The sequence below is a fragment of the Platalea leucorodia genome (genome assembly GCF_965183815.1).
Source record: "Platalea leucorodia genome assembly, chromosome: 5".
Taxonomy (NCBI): Eukaryota; Metazoa; Chordata; class Aves; order Pelecaniformes; family Threskiornithidae; genus Platalea; species Platalea leucorodia.
In genome coordinates, this window is record NC_138827.1 from 67,963,263 (window position 1) to 67,983,102 (window position 19,840).

Genomic DNA, 19,840 nt, shown 5'->3' on the forward strand with positions numbered 1-19,840 from the left:
GATATCTCAGGTGATGCAACAAATCTGGGAGACGACTAAACATTGAACTAAGATCCCCTGAGCCACCAGTCCCAAGCTGTCACTTTTGCACAGAACCCTTGCTGGAACAGCGAATGTTAGGCTGCGTAGCGTTAATTTATTTGCCTGGGGACTTGGAGGCCTTGTGTTTTGGTTTTGCCCAGATTTAGAGCTTGCAGTGCCTTAGTATCATTAAGAAATTATATTTATTTATTTGAATAAAATAATGTTTTCAATTGTTCGCAGGCTCGGAAACTTCTTCGGGAACTTAAGCATCAGAAGCGTTGTAATGAGGCTGCCACAATTATTGCCGCTTACTGGCATGGTACCCAGGTAAGAAAATGGCAACAAATTGTGGACTTAATTGTCTCTACATAGAATGAAGAAGGCCCTTCAGATAAAGTTATCTGGGAATATTTTCAGTGGCTTAAACTACTGATTTTTATGTTTCTCTTTGCTGCTAACATGTTTTAGCTGGTGCAATCTGGGAAGCTGGGACATGCTTTAATATTTGCTCTTTGTAGCGAATGGTTTCTTTCTTTCTTTCTTGCACCATTGTGAACTTGCAGTAACCTTTTCTTTCCTAAGCTTTTCTATATCCCATTTTCAAATGCATCACAGGCGCGAAGGGAACTGAGACGACTGAAGGAGGAGGCTAGAAATAGACATGCTATTGCTGTTATTTGGGCTTACTGGCTTGGATATAAGGTACTTCATGCACATATCACATGCCCCCCTTCATTACCCAACAATATCAACATTTAATCAGTAGTAAATAGTGAGAATTAATGACTAATACAATTGACTTAATATATAGTAATAGAGCATGATCATTGATTCCTTCCATTACCATTCATGCCACACTTAATAAATCTGGCAACATTCTGTATGTCAGGTTTTTGTAGAGTAGGAAATTCTTTGCATGGCAGCCAAGTAGTGATTTGCACTAACAAGCCATTAGACTAGATTAAAAATGACTAGACTACAGTATTCTCAAATTAGGAAATGCATTTAACTACATGTGAATATGCAAAGCATGGTTTGTGAGGGGAGAGATGGTTGGGGTTTTTTGGTGTGTTATTTTTCCCCCCCTAACAAGTGCTTTCAGTGACACTGTATTAGTGATCCAATTGAGATTTTCACCAGGCTGTATGTTCTGCACTCTGGACAGTCTTCATTTACAAGCTCAAAGCAACGCTATTAAGTTTTAGTTTTAATTGGTTTAATTGATTCTCTGGCTGTGATTTGAACCAGTAAGAAAACTTCAGTAAGTACAAGTAAAGAACGGTTTTATGACCTGATCTTTTAGCAGAAAATGATGTTAGTTTGCAATTCTAAACTTACAGCCCTAGAAAAATCCCAGGAATTCCAGCATCAGCTGTTTGTTTTCAGAAGCAAAGTCCCACTGAAAGATTCTTGCTAATCCCCAGCCTGCAGTTGTGGGTTATGTGAACATTTGAAATGCTGTTCACCAGAGGCCAAAAATTGTATTGGTTTCAATTAATAAGTTTGTAGTTTAGTTGAAAACCATATTCAGTAAATGTATTAAGTTTAAAACATCTTCCAGTTATTATTTAGGTTGGAGGGGTGGTGAGGGAGTGTTGTCGGAACACCTTGCCAATTAGATGGAGAAATGTGCTCAAATTAACTCTGGAGTATAATGCTGAGTTTGGTCCTTGCTATTTTGATATAAATGTATTAGATTTCTAATGAAATGGCAGCCCTGGGAATCCAAACAAACATGTACAGAATTTCCCTCATACTAGAGAGACTTTGCATCTTTTTAGTTCTAGCTTGATATTTAGGTAACTATGTAGTTTGACAGACACACTGCTTCCGCTGCATTTATTTAAATGCAATACATTGATAATTTATTTTATTTTTAACCAGAGTTCCTTTCACCAAAAAAATTGCTCAGTACTGCAGAAGTGATATTTACTCTTCTAGGTTTAAGATGTTCTTTTGAATTAAAAAGGACACATCCAGAAAGCAATGCAATAGTGTTAACTGTGTTAGAGCTCCTCGTTTAAATATTTAGTAGATGTGGATAGTTTTTCACTTGTTTTGATAGTTATTTTTATCAACTGGCTCACAGGAATTTCATAAAAAAATGCCTCCTTATTCCTTAAATATAAATAATCTAAAAATATATAACTCTAAAGATAATAATCTAAATTGAATTAAGATTAGAAAAAGAATTACAGTATCTGATAAAAGATAAAACTTGTTATTGGTGTGATGTTTTATCTTTTCCCAGGGGAATATTTAAAACAAAATTTCTGAAAGTTATCTTCAGAGATCGCTTGCTTTAGCACACACTAAAAAAAAAGCGCTATAGAACTCAAGTACTCAGTTTCCTTCCTTTTCACAAGACAGACAAAGACTTTTGCTTTGCAGAGCTCTTGTTTTTACAGTGCTGTATAGTAGGGGCTTTTTTTCCAAGCAGAGGAGTGAAAACATACTCTTTATGAGAGCCTATGTCTAACACAAATTAACGTTTCTAGCTACATCAGAAAAGTGTAACTGGTGCAGGCTGGAATTGCTGTTGCACAAGTCTGTTTGACAACATATAACTTGACAACTGCAGATAGATGGCTAGAGCTGCTGTGACTGATCCTATAATACTGGAACTCTTCATTTTGCTTGAGTTTTATCATCATATAACTGAATAACAAACGTACTGGTATCTCCTAAAATGTTAGATTCTGTTAAGTTGCCCGCACATGCCTTTGTGTTTAGAATACTTTGCAAATTGCTTTCCTAAAATGGGAATGATTGATTAAATGTGAGTAGGTGCCTATTTATTTGTACATGAGGAAGGCACTATGTTTGGGGCGTTCACCTCTTCATTCCATACAGACAGACATAATTTACTAGGCTGGAGAATTTTTTTTTAAAGTACATAAAGATCAAAATAAAAAATAATCTCCAGAATAAAAGCCCTCAATATAGTGCCAGTAATTCATCATTATGTACATAATTTCAGAGTTGATTCTGTTCTGCCCAGGCACTTGCCAGTGGAAGAAGTGACTAGATAGAGAGATTTTAATAAGTCTTGATTTTCATATGCACCATTTTGATCATGCAACTGCAGGCAAAGTTCTGCATTAGAATCAAGTTATGAGATACTTACCACTGATTGCGAGGTGTGCACGGAAGAGAAGATGGAAACACTGGTAGCGAATAATGGGGCTGACAAAATCCTTATGTGTACGTGCCACTTAAGCAGCAGTGGAGGCTTTTTTTGACCTCCTGTCTGGCTTCACAGCAATTCACACTGACACACGTTGGGTTTTAAAGGTTAAACGCTGTTCTTCCATCTTTCTGTATCTTGATTGTAAGTTGGCTGTTCTGTTTGGGAGAAGCCTTTTCCTGGTCGTTGTGCTATCTGCATCGGGCTGTCTCTTTTGTTCACTATCTAAACCTTTTAGGCTCGAAGGGAATTGAAACGCTTGAAGGAGGAGGCTAGGCGTAAGCATGCTGTTGCAGTCATTTGGGCTTACTGGCTTGGACTGAAGGTACTTTCTCAAACACTCCCGTCTGTCAACATGAACTCAATAAAGCGTGGCATCTTACTAACACTCAATAAACAAGCAGTTATGTGGGCTCACTAGCAGGGATGATTTTTGCACAGAATTACATTGCTTAATTTTGTCCATGGACTTTACTGAAAAATTCATAAGCCTCAATTTTCAATGCCTCATTTATAGCAATATTTAGGCATTGGGTGTTTTTTGTCAAAACAGGAATTTCAGTTTTCAAGCAAAAGACAAATGTCAGATTAAAGGGACTCTGTTACGATTATTGACTTAAAAACCTGACCTACGTTGGCAAGGATCCTATCCAGAAAGATTACAAGGATGTATTTTCTTATTGTGACCTCTGCTTGATTGAATGGGAAGTAGGGTGGAGCTGTCTGACTCTCAGTGCTGCTCACGTTAGACCCCTGACCCCAGTGTTGAGGGCATGGTGTCAATCTAATGATAATGTCCTGTTGCTTCCATCAGCCTTTTTAGGGCATGGCTTTGCGTGCAGCTACTTACGGCTTGTGGTAGCCATGAATTCCCAGAAAAAGTGAGATGTACAAGAGTCTCTTGTTTTCTGTCCCTTGCTTTCCAAGGACTGGTTGGCAAAAGAAAACACACTTGTAATCTGGAAAAATGTAGTTCTGCTCTGTAAATAGACTATGAAAATGGCATCTTTAGATGTTTCAGGTCTGTGCCCAAATGATTTACATAATAGTGTTCAACATAGTTTTACAGATGCAGTCCTGAAGAACTGCGGAAATCTAAATCAGTTTTGTTTGGCTGGGTGTCACATTTGCTAATAGGGATATTGTAGAATACAGAAGTATAAAACGGAACAGTTTACTTGATAATGCAAAGTCCAGCTCTTGTATTCTCATACTTATTCTAACAATGATGAAATGGGAAAAATAGTTACAAAACGTATAATTGTATATATGTATATTATGTATATAAAAAAATCCATTACAATACCTGCATGGAAACCAGAGCTGGAAATACAAAGGAGCCATTTTAAGCAGTCATTCTGCAGATCAGAATCACACTTGAGGTACTACTGCCAAAGTGGGTCTGTTTTTATGATTTTAAAACAAGAATATGTCCCTCCTGAGAACTCAGGGGCTGTTTTATATCAAACAGCGGCATTTAAATGAAAGCTGATGAATCCAAAACCTTTAAGGCATATTACAGCAGGAATATGTTTCTGCCTTTCTATGGTGTGGTTTTTCAATGTATTTTTTAAATAGTGTAAGCAGCACTTCTGTCTTACCTGAAACATGCAGATTTTTCTGAACAAGAACATAGTCTGCAGTTCCAATATACCACTGTTACCACAGGCAGATCTCATTTGTCTGATGGCAAAGTATTTTCACCCATGACATACAGAGGTGAAGATTTAAAGTTGATACAAGTGATCAAGATTAAACCATTAATTCTTGAGTCTTTTTTTTTTTTTTTTTAAATTTTTTTTATTGTACGATAAGTAGATTTTAATAGCATTTGCGGTACTTCCAGATTTAGGCTTTTCTGGAATGGCTTGCATTTCTCAGTGCTTGCTTTGCAGCTTCCCTGCAGCGCCAATAGGATGTGTGGGTGTATATTAGTCCCTTTGTTCCAAATTAATTTGCACACCTTGCAGCTCACGAAGAATAATATAAACCAACATCATTAAAGAGAGTCTATGAGAACATGGTGAGATTTGGGATGATGGTGGTTGGAGTGGCTTTGAGTGTGTTAATTTACATCCCTGAATAATAAATAAATGATGTACACTAATTATAGAGCACTAAACCTTAGAGAAAATCAGTGAATAAGAACTCTAATAATTTTTTTTATAAAGTGAGGGGGGAAAAAAACTATGTGCTCTATTTGCATAGAATGAAGACAGCTGAATGCTGTCAGTTTTGTTGATGCATCTTAATGTGTAATTAAGCAAAACCTATTTATCTATGGGGTTTTTTTAAATCCCAGAATGGTGACAGATTCTTACTTTCAAAATGCTGGCTTATCTTAAAATGCATGACACTCAGTATGGGGCAGAAGGTGTGCCAGGGTAAGCCAAGCAAACTTTTTCTTCTAAGTTGATGTGGGTTTTTCCTCTATGGGTTTCCCTTTATTTTCTGGTTACAGTGAACTCAGCAACACATAGCAAGTTAGCTAAAACCACTAAATTTGCTCTGGGGTAAATTATGCAAAGCCACGATGTTTTCCCTGGGTTTTGCTCAAAACTTTTAACAGGTGTGTTGCAGGCTATGCCAAAGTTTGGGAAAAAAAAAAACCAACAACCTAGGGGATGTTTCAGCTAACTTGACGTGAGCCTGGGCTTCTCATAAAACTGCAAACTGGTAGTGCTTTCTCTCAGATTGGGTTTTCTGCGGGGGGGAATTTAGATACTATGCTAATTAGCCCTGATAGAAATACCAAGGGCAAAACAAGTACTCTGAAACTTGCATTTACAAGCACGTATAAAAAATTAGTATCACCTGCAAAAATGGATCTCAGTGATCACGTTCTTAATTTTTTTTTTTTTTTTTTTTTGGTAATAAATTTTAGGAGCAAATACCAAGTTTGCTGATACTAAGCAACCTTTGTGTTGATTCTCTGCTCTCGTCAAGCACCAAAACCTTATTTTCCTTTTGGAATGAAGACTACTTGTGTGAAAAGAGTTTTTTCATGCATAAATCTGCTCTGGGAAAAAAATCCCTTTTTTATTATAGAAAACTCTGTGTATTAAGAATCTTAAAGGAGAAGAACAGAAACAGTTCTCAGTTAACTGTGTAATTAACATCAGTTCAGTGTCACTTCAGACACAATAAAATATGTGTCACTGATGATACCTCACTTTATCCAGTCCAGCTTTATGCAAAAGCCTATGAAAAGAGATTCATGCTGTGAATTCAACAATATTTAAGTAGCTTGCCTTTCCAGAGGAAAGTATTTCAAATTCTCTGTTAAATTTGCAACTTGCTATATTCAGGTCATCCGAGGTAGCTTTCTGACCTCTTGGTCCCTGGTCTGCTTCATATATTTTCAAGTGTACCCAGTTAGTGTTCCTATTTCAGGGAACACTTTGCATGTTTGTATGCTTTTTTAGTATTTTCTGCCATAGAGCTTTATAAGAAAGTACCTGTGCAAACAAATTATGTCTTTGAATTCACTTTGAGGGTTTGTTTAACTTTTCAGGTCCGTAGAGAGTACAGGAAATTCTTCAGAGCCAATGCTGGAAGAAAAATTTATGAATTTACCCTTCAGAGACTTGTATGTATATATCCGTACAAAGCACATGTACATTTTCTGTGTTTTAAATTTTTGTTTTCTGGCAAAAGTAACAGCTATCTTATGGCCTTGATAGTCTTTGTAAGGAGATGTCCAAGCTAAGCATATGGAAAATTGACAACTTAAATATTCTGATGTTGTAAAGAAAGGATAGTGATAGTGTTTTGAAGGTGTGGGAATGGCACTAACTAAGCATTTGCCTCACTTGTATGATATCTAAATCTGCATTTCTCAATGTACCTGGCTTTTTAAATCCATATTCAGGTTTGTGAAAGCTGCGAGTTGCCATTTGGTAACTGCTTTTTAATCACAGAGCATCTGCTTTTCCTTGCTTATTTCAATAACTCTGGTATTTGAACATTAATAAAACATCTTGTTTCAATTTTATCACAGATGCAAAAATACTTCCTGGAAATGAAGAATAAGATGCCTTCTTTATCACCAATAGATAAAAACTGGCCAGCGAGACCTTACCTTTTCTTGGATTCAACTCACAAGGAACTAAAGAGGATTTTCCATTTGTGGAGGGTAGGACACATTGTGGTTCAGTCTATACAGAACTTCATCACATGATTTTCAGTAGTTTTGTGTTGTTCGTGAAGAGCCTATTTTTAGGTTGTATTTCTTCCTGTTCCAGACAGGATATTTTATTTCTTTGGAAGAAGTGTGTCTTTTGATCATTGTCTTTGGCCTGCAAGGGGTATAACTATCCTGCCTACTCCTTTTTGGGGCTAGGGAGAGAGGATTGCTTCCTGCCATCAGCTTTTAACTTAATAGTCAAGCAGTATGCCTGTTGCCTGTTAATTGGTAGCTTGTAATACTTGTGTCCATGGCCAGGACTGGGACTGGCTCTTAGACCAACACTGGAAGTATCGGGTGGAATTTTTTACTTATGAACTGTGGTTAGCTGAAATTTGTTTTGCATCTTTGGATGGAGAGAACAGCGAGAATCTGTATAAGTGCTGATGAGACATTTTACTGATCTTGTGGGCTATGGTTTCTGTGAATTGTCAAGGAACAGTTTTTCTTTCTGAAAAATTCATCCTCTCAGCTATGTTTTGTTCTTCCTGTCTGTTTACATAAACTTCCGCAATCATGGAACTATATATGTTTCTGTGGACCTTTTTAGCCCAGTCTTCCAGTGATGGGTATCTGATAGATAGCTCGTGTTCAAATTCAGCATGCTTAAATGATATGTTTCAGAGATTATTTTTGGTGTAATTCAGAAGGATCTAGAATGGCTGAGGAGAAAAACACCTCTGCTGTTTGTTACTGTGCTACAGTGGCATGTAGGATGGAGCTGAGTCACTTCAGAAGTATACAAAGAATGTGCATCTTGAGCAATAAGCAAACATTAGTCTGTGGTACTGCTGCTTCAACTCAGATTTGGAAGGATAATTTTTTGGTTTGTTTAATATATCATGTTTTGTAGTGTAAAAAGTACAGAGACCAGTTCACAGATCAGCAGAAGCTTATATATGAAGAAAAACTGGAAGCAAGTGAACTTTTCAAGGACAAGAAGGCTTTATATCCAGCCAGGTAATGACTTATTCTGCTGCTTTTAGTGTACGATAAATCCAATATCCTTATACAGATTTAGGAAACTAAGCAAGATTTTGCTTTTTATCTTCCACAGGAAAGTGCATTTTCCTTGTTTGACAATGTCCCTTCATCATTTTACTTTACAATCCTGGAAATTGACCTCAGTTTGCTTCTAACTTAGATGTTATACTGAGCATTTCTGTCCAGAAGCCATGATGTTTTGTTGTTCTAACCCCCCATGACCTGTTCACATTGTAAAAGTTTGGAGAACTTGTAGAAAGGAGTAACTCTCACCCTTTCCCCTAGTTTCCATCACGCTGGTTCCTGGAACCAATAAATGTAGAGGGAACTGAAAGGCTCTAAGTGACAATGTCACTCCCAGCTGAGGCGTGCCAGGGAGCTCGCCTATGTTCAAACGTAGTACATTCAGCATAATGCTCTAATGTGAAGACTAGGTAATTTAAGAGTTAGATACTCATGATAGATTGGTAGATATCTTTTTTTTTTTTGTTAGATTGGTAGATATCTTTTTGAAAGGATACTTTAAAAAAAAAAGTGCTTAGAAGTTCATTTCCATTTTAGAATCTTCTTTTTTTTTTTTTAAATTGGAGACTTTTTAAAAATATGAAATCTCTGGAAATAAGTTCTTTGGTTTCTCAGATTATTGAGTTCTTGAAAACTTGTAAATTCTTGTCATTGCTATCTGCAGAGCTAACATTACTCCATTACTCAGGAAAGTGCAATAGTATCTGATTTTACATAAGGAATGCACTTTTTTGCATGCAATAAAACTGGGAAAATAGAGATCTGATGTCCTTGAAAGAAGTTGAATTGAACTTTTTAAGTGACTATGAGCTTAGAAATTGTGTTTTTCTTGCAAACAAAGGTCTCGTCGATCTCGGGAGAGTTTTCTTTTAGAAGCCATAGCTTGAGCAGAGCAGGAGCAAGGCACTGTAAAGCGAGAAGCAAGGCTCAGTGGAGGAAGGAACAGGAATCTGCAAGGGTTGATGAGGGCAGTTCAATGCATGGACAAGCTCTGCTTGGATGTTTGTGTGTTTTATTGGTTTTGTTTTGTTTCATTTTTTATGGAGACATTTCCTTTTTTCCTGTAATGGGCTCAGTATATGTTTCTCTTTCTTCCCTTCAGTAGATCACTTATTTAATGGCTGTATATGTTAGCTTGTGGTTTGTTCCTTATTTGCTTTGGGACATCTTTTTATGCTGCTGGGAAAAAGAGAGAGATGCTGCCTTTGGACTTTTCTGGAAGCAAGCAGGTTTTTTTGCTTTGAGTCAGTATACGTCTGATCAGTGTAGAGCTCCTTGGGAAGGAAGGAATTTTATTTATATCCCTGGTTTGGTACTTTTTACACCAAGACTGAACAATGAAATATTATACAGCAAAATACATATCTGATTTACTTTTTATCCAAGACATTCTTAAGTGGTATATGTGATAGAGGGTAACTGTTAATTCATTTCAGTTTTAGCTTGTAAGTCATTATTGTTCGATTAGGTACAAAGTCCACAGGGAATCCGCAGTTTTGGTGACTATGGTTTCATAATAGTAATTAGTAAAAACAAAAAAAAAAGCCAAAGCTCGAACATGGTAGAAAGCTGGAATGCTTTCCCCACCCGGCACTCATTTAGAAACATTTCCACCTCTTTTTGTCTTGTATTCAGAGCTGATTAGCTCCTGTTGGGTTTTGTTTTTTGTTTTGTGTTTTTTTTTTTTTCTTTTTTTTTTTTATTGGCCTAAGGGTATAGGAAATCACTGTATAAAGTTTCTGATTAGTTAGTATGATAATGATTCATAGGATGTGGCTAATTTTCTGTGTGTAATATAATTATTTAAGAAGAAAGAGGGACTTCTTGTGAGTACTAAAATACCAGTACCCTTCCTTTTCTCTCCCATCTCCCCATGTGCCAGAGATGCAATTACAAAGGTATTGCTATTCCACATAATATATTGGTTCCTCTTGGGCTCTAGTCTTGGCAAAGCTTTGCATTTAGTACATTTACTGTAATTGAATCAAAGTGGTTAGTTAAAGGGACTTCCAAACAAAGCAAGGAGCAACTGTATTCACCAGTTCTTAACTGATCGCGAAGCTGTTACTGTATAACCCTGAGGTGGATAAAGATGGGGTGATTTGCAAGCACAACAAGTATTGATGAAGAGCTGGTACACATTCAACAAACAGCAGCAGATCTTGAAGGCAAGTTCTTGTCTGTCAGTGTGAAATACTGTGGAAGAGCAGAGGTGTCAGTCCTACTGAAGTCTTATTTCCTCTGTTTTCACAGAGACTGCTATTGGGTGACTTTAAATCAAAATTGATTGCATACGCAAGGACGTACTTGTGTTATACCCAATTTGGCCCATTTGATTGGAAAATGTTTCCAGAGCAAGGAAAAAAAAATCCTATTACTGTCTGTGGTGATAAATTTCTTTATTCATCATCACTGTGCTGTTAATGTGTACAAGATTCTGTGTCTAATACACATACCGTTTCTTACCCCTCCTTCTCCTTTCTTCTGGGATAATGTGCTGGGAGATATATCCACACTACTCTGTAGCAATTCCCAAGTTATTCTCAGCTGATGTAGTATGACTGCACAGCAGAGAGTGATGCCAACACCACTGCACTGAGTGAACGGTGGCATCGACCTGAAGACTCTCGGCGCAGAGCTCAGGGGGCTGCAGCTTTCGGCTTCTCAGCAGGATTAAGGACAATTGCGCTGCATAAACGAACACCATGCTAAGAGCTCTGTTTGCGTTCAATTATGTATTGCTCTAATTATTCCGTTACACAATTGCAAATTATTTTGCATTGCTGTTGTTTAAAACAGGTAGAAATTGTGACTAGAGGTTTCCGGGTTGATCAGAGCATTCTTTCGCTAAAAATCAAAGTTTATCAAAGCGTAGAGTCATTGAAAATGGTATTTGGTGCATCTCCTGGCTCCACGAAGTCTGAAGCAGAACGTGACGGTTTCAGGAGGTTTACTTCTTCCCTGCAATTCATATTTAATTCGTGTCTCTCTTTCTGTTGGGCAGCGTTGGGCAACCATTCCAAGGGGCTTACTTGGAAATCAGCAAGAACCCCAAGTACAAAAAACTTAAAGATGCTGTGGATGAAAAGATCATTATTGCAGAAGTTGTGAATAAGATCAATAGAGCTAATGGGAAGGTAATAAAATGGCATTGCTTTATCCAGAAGGGTAGATGATTTTTGTTCTAAATAAGCTGAGAGGGAGACTTGGTTTCTGTCGTGTAATAATCTGAGGATTTAAAAAAAATACCTTTTTTTAAGGGGAAGATTGGAAATGTTGGATTTATGTAAACTGGTGATCTTAAGCACCCATTTTAAATATACATAAAGATTACTAAAATCTTGTTTGGGTTTGTAGTTTTCAGTGACTTTTCCAAACAAAAATGGCATCTCATCAACTGGTAACAGGCTGTATTGATTCACAACTAAATGCAGTCTCTGTACCAAACTTAGGTCTTCTATTTGCCAATTGAAGAAAATAAATATTTAGATAATACTGTTCTTGTTCAAGTATTTAGAAAACTTAACCTTTCAAGGTTCACACTGTCATTCAAGCTCCTGATTATCACGTTTTATTATGTTTTAAAATTGTGAGTGGCATACTCTGCTAGCTTTGCCTGTCTTCTGATTGACATCAAAAGCTTTTTGGAGTGAAGAGGCAAGCTTCTTATATCATTTGAATAAAGTTGTTAAATATGCTGGGTACTTTTTTATTCTGCCAACACAGAACTTGTTTTGCATTTAAATTATACTTATTAAAACAGGAAGTATTATCCTCCCTTAGTAAATGTAATTGTTTTCACCGTATCTGTCTAAATATTAGAAGTACTAGATCTCAGCTTCTCAGATGTAGAGGTCATTTATGCATTTGTAGGAGTAAAATTAGGTTGCCTGTTGTTGATGCCAAGTTAATTTTCTGGTTTAGAAGGAACTAATTAAATGAAGACAAAATTTTCCTGTACTTGCATAGGCTACAGCTCTCAAAAGTAAAACAAAACAAAACAAAACAAAAAAACCCCAAAAAAACAAACCCACACAAAAAAACCCCCAAAACAATTAATCATGAACTATGGTTCTGTGTGCTTAAGACTGCTACTTCTTAATTATAGTAGTTAAGATTTCATTATTTAATATTTTACATGACAAAAAGCTATATGTGGATTAAGTTCTCATTTCTCTTTCTCATTGTTTTCTAAGACGAAATTAAGAACGCACATTCATGCTTTAAAAATATTTGTCGTTTGAAAATATGAATGTGTATCCTCCTAAAGAATAATTCCACTAGATAAAGGGAGGAGAACGTAACACTGAAAATACTTACGTGATTTGTGTTTTTCTGCAACACAGTTTTGGTGAATAACAGTGAGTAGGGAGGCTTAGTCCTGAATTGGCTGTCACTGAAAAGGTATGTTGGCTTTCCTGGGGATTGACAGAGCATGAGAAATGAGGTTATCCTGATTTGCATAGTTTCTGAGTTTCAGTTTCTGAATTTTGTAACTGTAAGCTAGTAATTAAAGGAACAGTTTATATCTAAGCATATGTGCCCAAATGAGCTAAGCTTCTCAATCTATAATTAGACACATAAATAAATTTGACCTGATTTTAACTGATCTGCAGCTTTTACGGAACATCAAATGTTCATGTTTACTAATGTGGTCCAAGCTTATTAACTCTATGAACTTCTTGTAGTCTTAGTAAGTGCTCAATAAAGACCGGTTCTCTCTTTATATAGATAATGGTTTGCATTTTTGTATTTTCACAGGCTACATCCAGGATTTTCTTATTAACCAAAAATAACGTTCTTCTTGCGGATCAAAAATCTGGTAATATCAAGTCAGAGGTTCCACTGGGAGATGTTACCAAAGTGTCCATGAGCTCCCAAAATGATGGCTTCTTTGCAGTGCACCTCAAGGAGGTTGGTTACAACTTTATAATACAATAATTTGACTGTTTTACATGCAATGATATAAAAATTGTTTATTAATTGTCTTGTAGCATTAAATTGTAGTGGTTAGCTTGTAGGTTTAGAAGTTTATTGAACTTTGCCATATCTGCAAAAACTTTGATTTAAAACTACTGAAGCCACATGAGAACAGTTATTACATTACGAATGATCATTTCCTTGGGCAAATCAGACTGCATACTTCACTGTAGCCTCTTCAGGATTGGAGTTTTCCATTTGTAATACAGGCCTTTAATCTGGTTTGGATATCTTGTGGCAATGCTTTCCTTTTTAGCTGCTCATACAATTCTTCCTGACACACTAGCATAATATTTCTCTCTTCTTTCTGGGATGCCAAGAAATCCACGTTATGGCACAGCTAATTTGGTTACTCATTTCTAAAGAACTTAGTTCAGTGCTATATTTGCTTCACTGCTAAAATCATTAAGCTGGCATTTGTAGTCTAGCTTAAATGCATTTGAAGAACATCATATATGTATCTTTTCATACTGACCACCTTCATCCTAACACTGGTGTTGGCAATTGGTTTCTGTTCCTTTCCGAAAACATTGTGAGCTTGCCGCGGTGTAGCCAGAAGAGGGATACAGAAACACTACAGTTTTGTAGGACGGATGAAGGTGACTCTCCTTTAGGGTCGGGAGGGGTTTTTAACTTTCTCCACAGGTTTGTTGTTTATTTGAGAGTGAATTGCATTTTGATCCTATACGCTGCATTGCATCCCTATTTAATTTACAGACAAGAGACTCTTGTTTCATTGCACTGGGAAGAGAACACTCTTTGTAAAACCTCCTGCTTGGCTGTCGTTTAATATTTTTCATATTCTAGGTTTTGGTAGTCCTAACTACTTTCCTTTCTGTTTCAGGGTTCAGGAGCAGCTGGTAAAGGAGATTTCCTGCTCAGCAGTGATCACCTTATTGAAATGGCCACTAAACTTTACCGCACTACTCTCAGCCAAACCAAACAGAAGCTCAACATTGAAATATCTGATGAGTATGTTTCTTGTTTGCTTAGAAGTGCATTTCCTTCAATGCAACATGCTAAAAAGTCAAGTATCTAATGTTAGAAAAACAAAACACTGTTGTGTAACTACTATTTCTTTTCTTTTGACAGAATACTTGTAAATAAGGATGCAATTTTCAATGTGTACTCATTTCTAGTATTCATTTTGGCTTCATTTCCTTGAAAGTCATTAGAGAAAATGTGCTTTTCTTAAGGTAGTTTCAAATAGGGCTGTGAAGCAGAATTGCTGCTGTAGAAATAATTGAGAGTACATTTGAGAGAATCATTTTGTGTGTGACTGAAAAGTTTGCATACTCCTATGAGGTGTTTATCAATTAGAGTGGACACCAGATGCCAAGTTCCAGTGAAAACAACCAAAACAGAATGAAAAGCTCCTCTGGAAACACACATAATGATGGTGCTACTAACGTAGGTCTATAAAGCTCTACCTTCTTTTTTGTGAAGGTGAAAAATATATTATTAAAATTCCTGCTGATAGTGTTTGAACCACCTATTGTTGGTTTGGGTTTTTCGGTTGTTAAAAAGCTTTGTTTGATAAAAAGCTTGCATCTCAAATTAGTATTTCTTTCTGCTTGGTTCAGTTTCATATTTTGGCCTTAAGTAAGGACTGCACTTGCAGTGTTTATGCCCATGCAATAAAAACATTTATGTGTGTGTGAACTCCTAAAGCCTGCTGAGTGAGAGCCCCTCACTTAGTCCACCATGGTTATACACTCAGTTCATTGTGTGAAGTGCCCCCTGATTTCAGCAGTGTTGCTGTGGTAGTTTTGCTCATTTTGAATAAAGAAGAAAATTTGCAACCCTGCAACAATAGTGAAATAAAATTTCCGTAGGCAAAAATTGAACCTTTTATCTGGCTGCACAGCACTGCTTGTATTCTAGAGTCATGGCGAGTACCTTTTGTATCTGTTCAGATTTCAGGGTTTATTTAAAGGCTAATTTTGCCGTTTCCTTGAAAATGACATCTGCCATTTTCCTTTGTTCTGTTACCAGATGTGATTTAATTAATCAAGGGTGTGTGTTTTAGCCTCTAAAAGAGTGTGGCTGTCCCCAGTAAGATTCTAGTTTAATGATGGCTGCAAAGGAATAAACTACTAACCCAAAGTTTAAGCGTGCATTGCGCTAGTCTGGATTGCCTGCCTGCCTTAGGTCTGGAAAACAGTGCTTTCTGGGAGTGTTGCATTTTGGGATGTGGTTTTGTTTCTTGTCTTGCAGATTAAAAACATTCAAGTGTGTATTGCTATTGAGTTTATCCAGACTCAATAATTTTAAGTCGTTTGCTTCTTTTTTAGCAGTTCCATCTCTGTTGATGGTGAAGCAGTACTCTCTTCTCCCTGCTAGAGCTTAGATACAAGCACAGCTAGGAATTGAGGAGAAAACGTGGCCTTACTTTGACTACTGTACGCTGTTTTTGGGGAAGAGGGTTTATATAAGTAAAAATGCTGTTGATCCAGGCAAGGGTATGTCTAGTAAGAGACATACTGTTTATATATATAATATTGGAGCAATGGATCTAGGAAAATGCAGCACTGGTGACAAGAGATGACGGCTGTAAGACCTACTCACGTTTTCCGGATGCTTGCATGGCTGGGAGTGCCGAACAAGTTAATCTTTGAGCGTCTGGGCTGTTCAGCAGGAAAGCGGGACCGAAGGGCAGCTCGGCGCAGCAGAGGCCACTTCCTCCCCTGAGCTCTGCCGTCAGCTTGATTTGTGGTTTCCGGCTGCAGAACAAATTCTTTGAAGTTTTTGGCCTCTGCTGGAGGACTTTTTAAGGATGGTAAAAGAGAAAAGCTGCTGTATTACAAAGGACTTTTTAGGTCAGCAACCGCTGCATGTGAGCCAGAAGGCAGCGCTGCCCTGTTTATAGCTTTTAATCTTGCTATCCAGATCAGTGAGAAGTTTGAGGCTCCACAGGAGCCTATTGGGTTTTTAAAGAAATTCTTCACATTCAGTGAAATTTCTCTTCCAGTAAAAAGTGAAGAGTCAAATCCAGATTAGTTTATCCTGGACTGTAGGAAATATCTAAATTTGGGGATTGCTGGGAAGGAAGTGAAGTTTCCCAGTTGCCAAGCAGAGGACTGTAAAGGCTAACTAAGGATTAGAAATATGAGAGCTGCTAAAGTACTGGGTATACTAAATTAAGTGTAAACCAGAAGAAGAGCACTCCTGATGTTGCTATGGAAGTATTTAGCTTCCTTCCATGAAAACAGAAAAGTCCCTTTGGATGATGGTGAAGGAGTTGGAAATAGTCTTTCCTGCATTTCTGGTACATTAGAAATACTGTTTTAAACTGCCTTCTTTCTAAAGGAATAGCAAACTAGCTATTGTAAAAAGTCCAGAGTTACAGGCAAAAGGCAATAATTAAGCGATACTACCCAAATGAGACTCAAGCCATACCATAACCTATGGATTTTTTTAATTCTCCAACTCTTATTAATAATAACAGTCCTGAAAATGACATCTTTTGGAGTGATGCTCAGAATCAAGGGGAAGAGACTTCTGCTTCTCATGTGTTTTTTTCCACCTTTAACTAAAATGTATCTTATTATTCCCTCTCCTAGATTTCTGGTCCAGTTCAGACAAGATAAAGTGTGTGTGAAGTTCATACAAGGCAGCCAGAAAAACGGCAACATCCCAACTTGCAAGCGAAAAAACAATCGGCTTCTTGAAGTGGCTGTCCCTTAACTGCAGCTGGTGACTCTCCCTTTCACGGACTTGTTTCTTTGTAATAGTGCAATTTTAGTTGTTTGGTTTTGCTGTTTTTATCCCTTTCTGGAGCTGTTGATGGCTAATAGCTTTAGAAACCCTTGGCAAAACATTTGATCAATTGACTTTTTAATCTTTTTGTTCGTGCCAGAGTTTTAACCCTCAAAATGCAGATTTTTACCCAGTGAGGCATTTTTACCAGCTGGCACATATCTATCATACCCGAGTCATTCTCTTTGTTTAGTGGTCATATTTTAGTGCAGCATACCATAAACCCACATATTAATGATAAATAACTCATATTCCTTAGTCTAGAGATCCGCTTAACAGGAACTATACATGGCCTTGATGCTTGATGGCCACTTGTGCCCAGTGTTTTTTTTATACCAACCCATTCTGGTGTTCTGACGGGCTCCTTGCTTGCCACCGCTGGGGAGACCGGCAGAACGGAGACTGACACACTAACTCCTATAGTTAACACTAGGACCTATGTAACTCGATCTTTTAGTCAGTACATCACAGGGACATCTAATTCTGCAAAACAGAAGGAATATATGATTATACAAGCAGCTATATGCATAATTTTATAGTAAAAAATGCAGAAATTTTGAAACGGGATTTTTAATTAGGTCAGATATTTTTAATGACTTTATACAGTAGAAATCAGTAAAATTAAAAAAGCTTGTTTCTTTCACAAAAGCTATACAGTTCGAGGCATATTTTCTGTTCTGCCTTTTTTCTTTTAAATTATCAGTTAAGATTAGAGCCTGACAAATGCAATAGTATTCATAACGCAAGTAAATGCTAGGTATTTAAACAGTTAGTTATTAAGCAAAAGGTTTGAGCCTTTCTTTTAGATATTGGCATGTACAATGTGCAATAAAACATACATGACATTTTGTGAAAAATTATTTATAATACATTTTTGTGTGCAAGAGAGAGGATTGGTGCAGACTGCATAGACAATGTAGGGGTTAAAATAGATTTGTGTTGTAATTTGCAGTTTTTTAGAGTGTACACTACAGTTGTCAATTTGGGAAGAATACTTAGAATTAAAAAATCCTTAATTTGGAGGTCTGTATATAAATTGGTATTACGGTAATAAAGCTGTTCTAATTCTGTGCTGTTTGGTACTCCTATGTTATAACCATATTTTTGTACTCCAAACTGTTTTATATAACTTGTGTGCCTGATGTAAATGCATGCACAGAAAATACAATCAAGAGCTGCATTATAAACTTTCAGTGTAACTGATTGCACTTAATCTTTTATAAGCCAGAAGCATAAGGTGAAATCCGTAAGAGGAGAGATGCATTTTTAGATAGAAGTAACTACTCAAGTGAAGGGTTTGTTGGATGTGACTGACTGATTTGTTGATGCAAGGACAGTTGAGAAAGCATTGTATTTTTGCAGTCTGATACAGGACAGATTAAGACCCTGGGTATCTGATGTGCAGTGCTGGAAGTCCAAGCATAAATAAAGGAAAGATAAAGAAAAGTTCAGAGTCTCATTACTCTCCCGGTGGTAAAGTTACGTAGCGTTCACGGCTGCGAAGGCTCCTCTGGGTAGTTCAACATTAACGTTGGCTCTGCGTTAAAACTGCATTTACTGCAATAGATGTTCTAGTGCTAATGGTTATCGGTCTGAAAAAAACAGCTGGTTTGGGTTACACCACATTTTGCTTTGGGATTAGAGGAAATGATTTTGCTATGATTTAGATACAAAACAATTGTTTTAATTGGTTGCTTTAATGTTGCTGTTACAAGTCCATGCGCATGACCTTGCAAGGTGGGAGTAATCAAAAGATGTATTTCCCAAACTATGACAAAAAGTTGCCTCTTCCTTATGATCTTGGTTTGAACCCTTCTTCTAAAAATTGAGTCAGGTTAATAATTTAATAACATTTAAATAATTTTACCTGTATTGTAATTAGAGATGCTTATGAAGGAAATCTTAGCATTGATTTGTAATGCAAAATTAGGATACTTCAAAGGAATTATTCCATTGCCTTATGAAGACAGCACATAATAACATGGCATTTAAAACTCCTAAATCCTGTATTAGAATTCCTGCTTGGTAAAGATTGGAGGGTTTGTAAAGCTGTTCACTATCGTGGAAACCTTACAGTAAGAACCGCAAGGAGCAAATTTTTAAAATGAACACAAAAGTAAGGGAGACAGACATTTGAAGTCTGATGTAATGCTGTAGTTGCTTGCAGGTAGGAAATGGGCGAGTTTAGATTAAGTACATCTGGATATTTGGCCCATGAAATTAGGGTATAACAGGATAACGTTAGGATATTTGACCCATCCCAGCCAGACCCAGTACACATCCCTTTTATTTTTTTGATCTTTGCAGCAAGTCATGATAGCCATACCTGCAAAAGACTGGAAGGAGGGACAAATTCCTCACTTTGGTTTCTGTTGTTTCATTTCTTTTTCTGGACCTTTACAATGTTTACCTTGCATATTAGCTGGTACTTTGTGATAGTTACCATTTGGCACTTAAATATTTCTCAATGTATACTGCAAGTTTTGCTGAACATTAATTATTTAGATATGCTAGGAGAGTCACGGTATCTTGATGTTTAGGTTTAAGTATCTAGGATGTTGAAAATAAAAATGCAAGGTCACCTAGTTTTTTTTTTCTTTTTCTCTGTTTTCCTTTATAAGCATCTATCAAATGGAGTTGTAAAGAGAAGACTATTCCTCCTATGGTGCTAACCTTACACATCCTTTTACTTGTAA

At 36.9% G+C, this 19,840-nt stretch overlaps 1 protein-coding gene across 1 annotated transcript in view; it reads left to right on the plus strand.

The window, feature by feature from the left end:
- MYO1B (myosin IB) overlaps positions 1 to 19,589 on the plus strand; it is a 117,418-nt gene extending 97,829 nt beyond the window's left edge. The window contains exons 24-32 of the mRNA XM_082311446.1: positions 265 to 351; positions 3,450 to 3,536; positions 6,726 to 6,800; positions 7,212 to 7,346; positions 8,251 to 8,357; positions 11,410 to 11,542; positions 13,167 to 13,319; positions 14,230 to 14,357; positions 16,949 to 19,589. Coding sequence (XP_082167572.1) covers positions 265 to 351; positions 3,450 to 3,536; positions 6,726 to 6,800; positions 7,212 to 7,346; positions 8,251 to 8,357; positions 11,410 to 11,542; positions 13,167 to 13,319; positions 14,230 to 14,357; positions 16,949 to 17,072 — 1,029 coding nt within the window. The 3' untranslated portion in view covers positions 17,073 to 19,589. The remainder of the gene's footprint in view (positions 1 to 264; positions 352 to 3,449; positions 3,537 to 6,725; positions 6,801 to 7,211; positions 7,347 to 8,250; positions 8,358 to 11,409; positions 11,543 to 13,166; positions 13,320 to 14,229; positions 14,358 to 16,948) is intronic.
- The last annotated feature ends 251 nt before the right edge of the window (positions 19,590 to 19,840 follow it).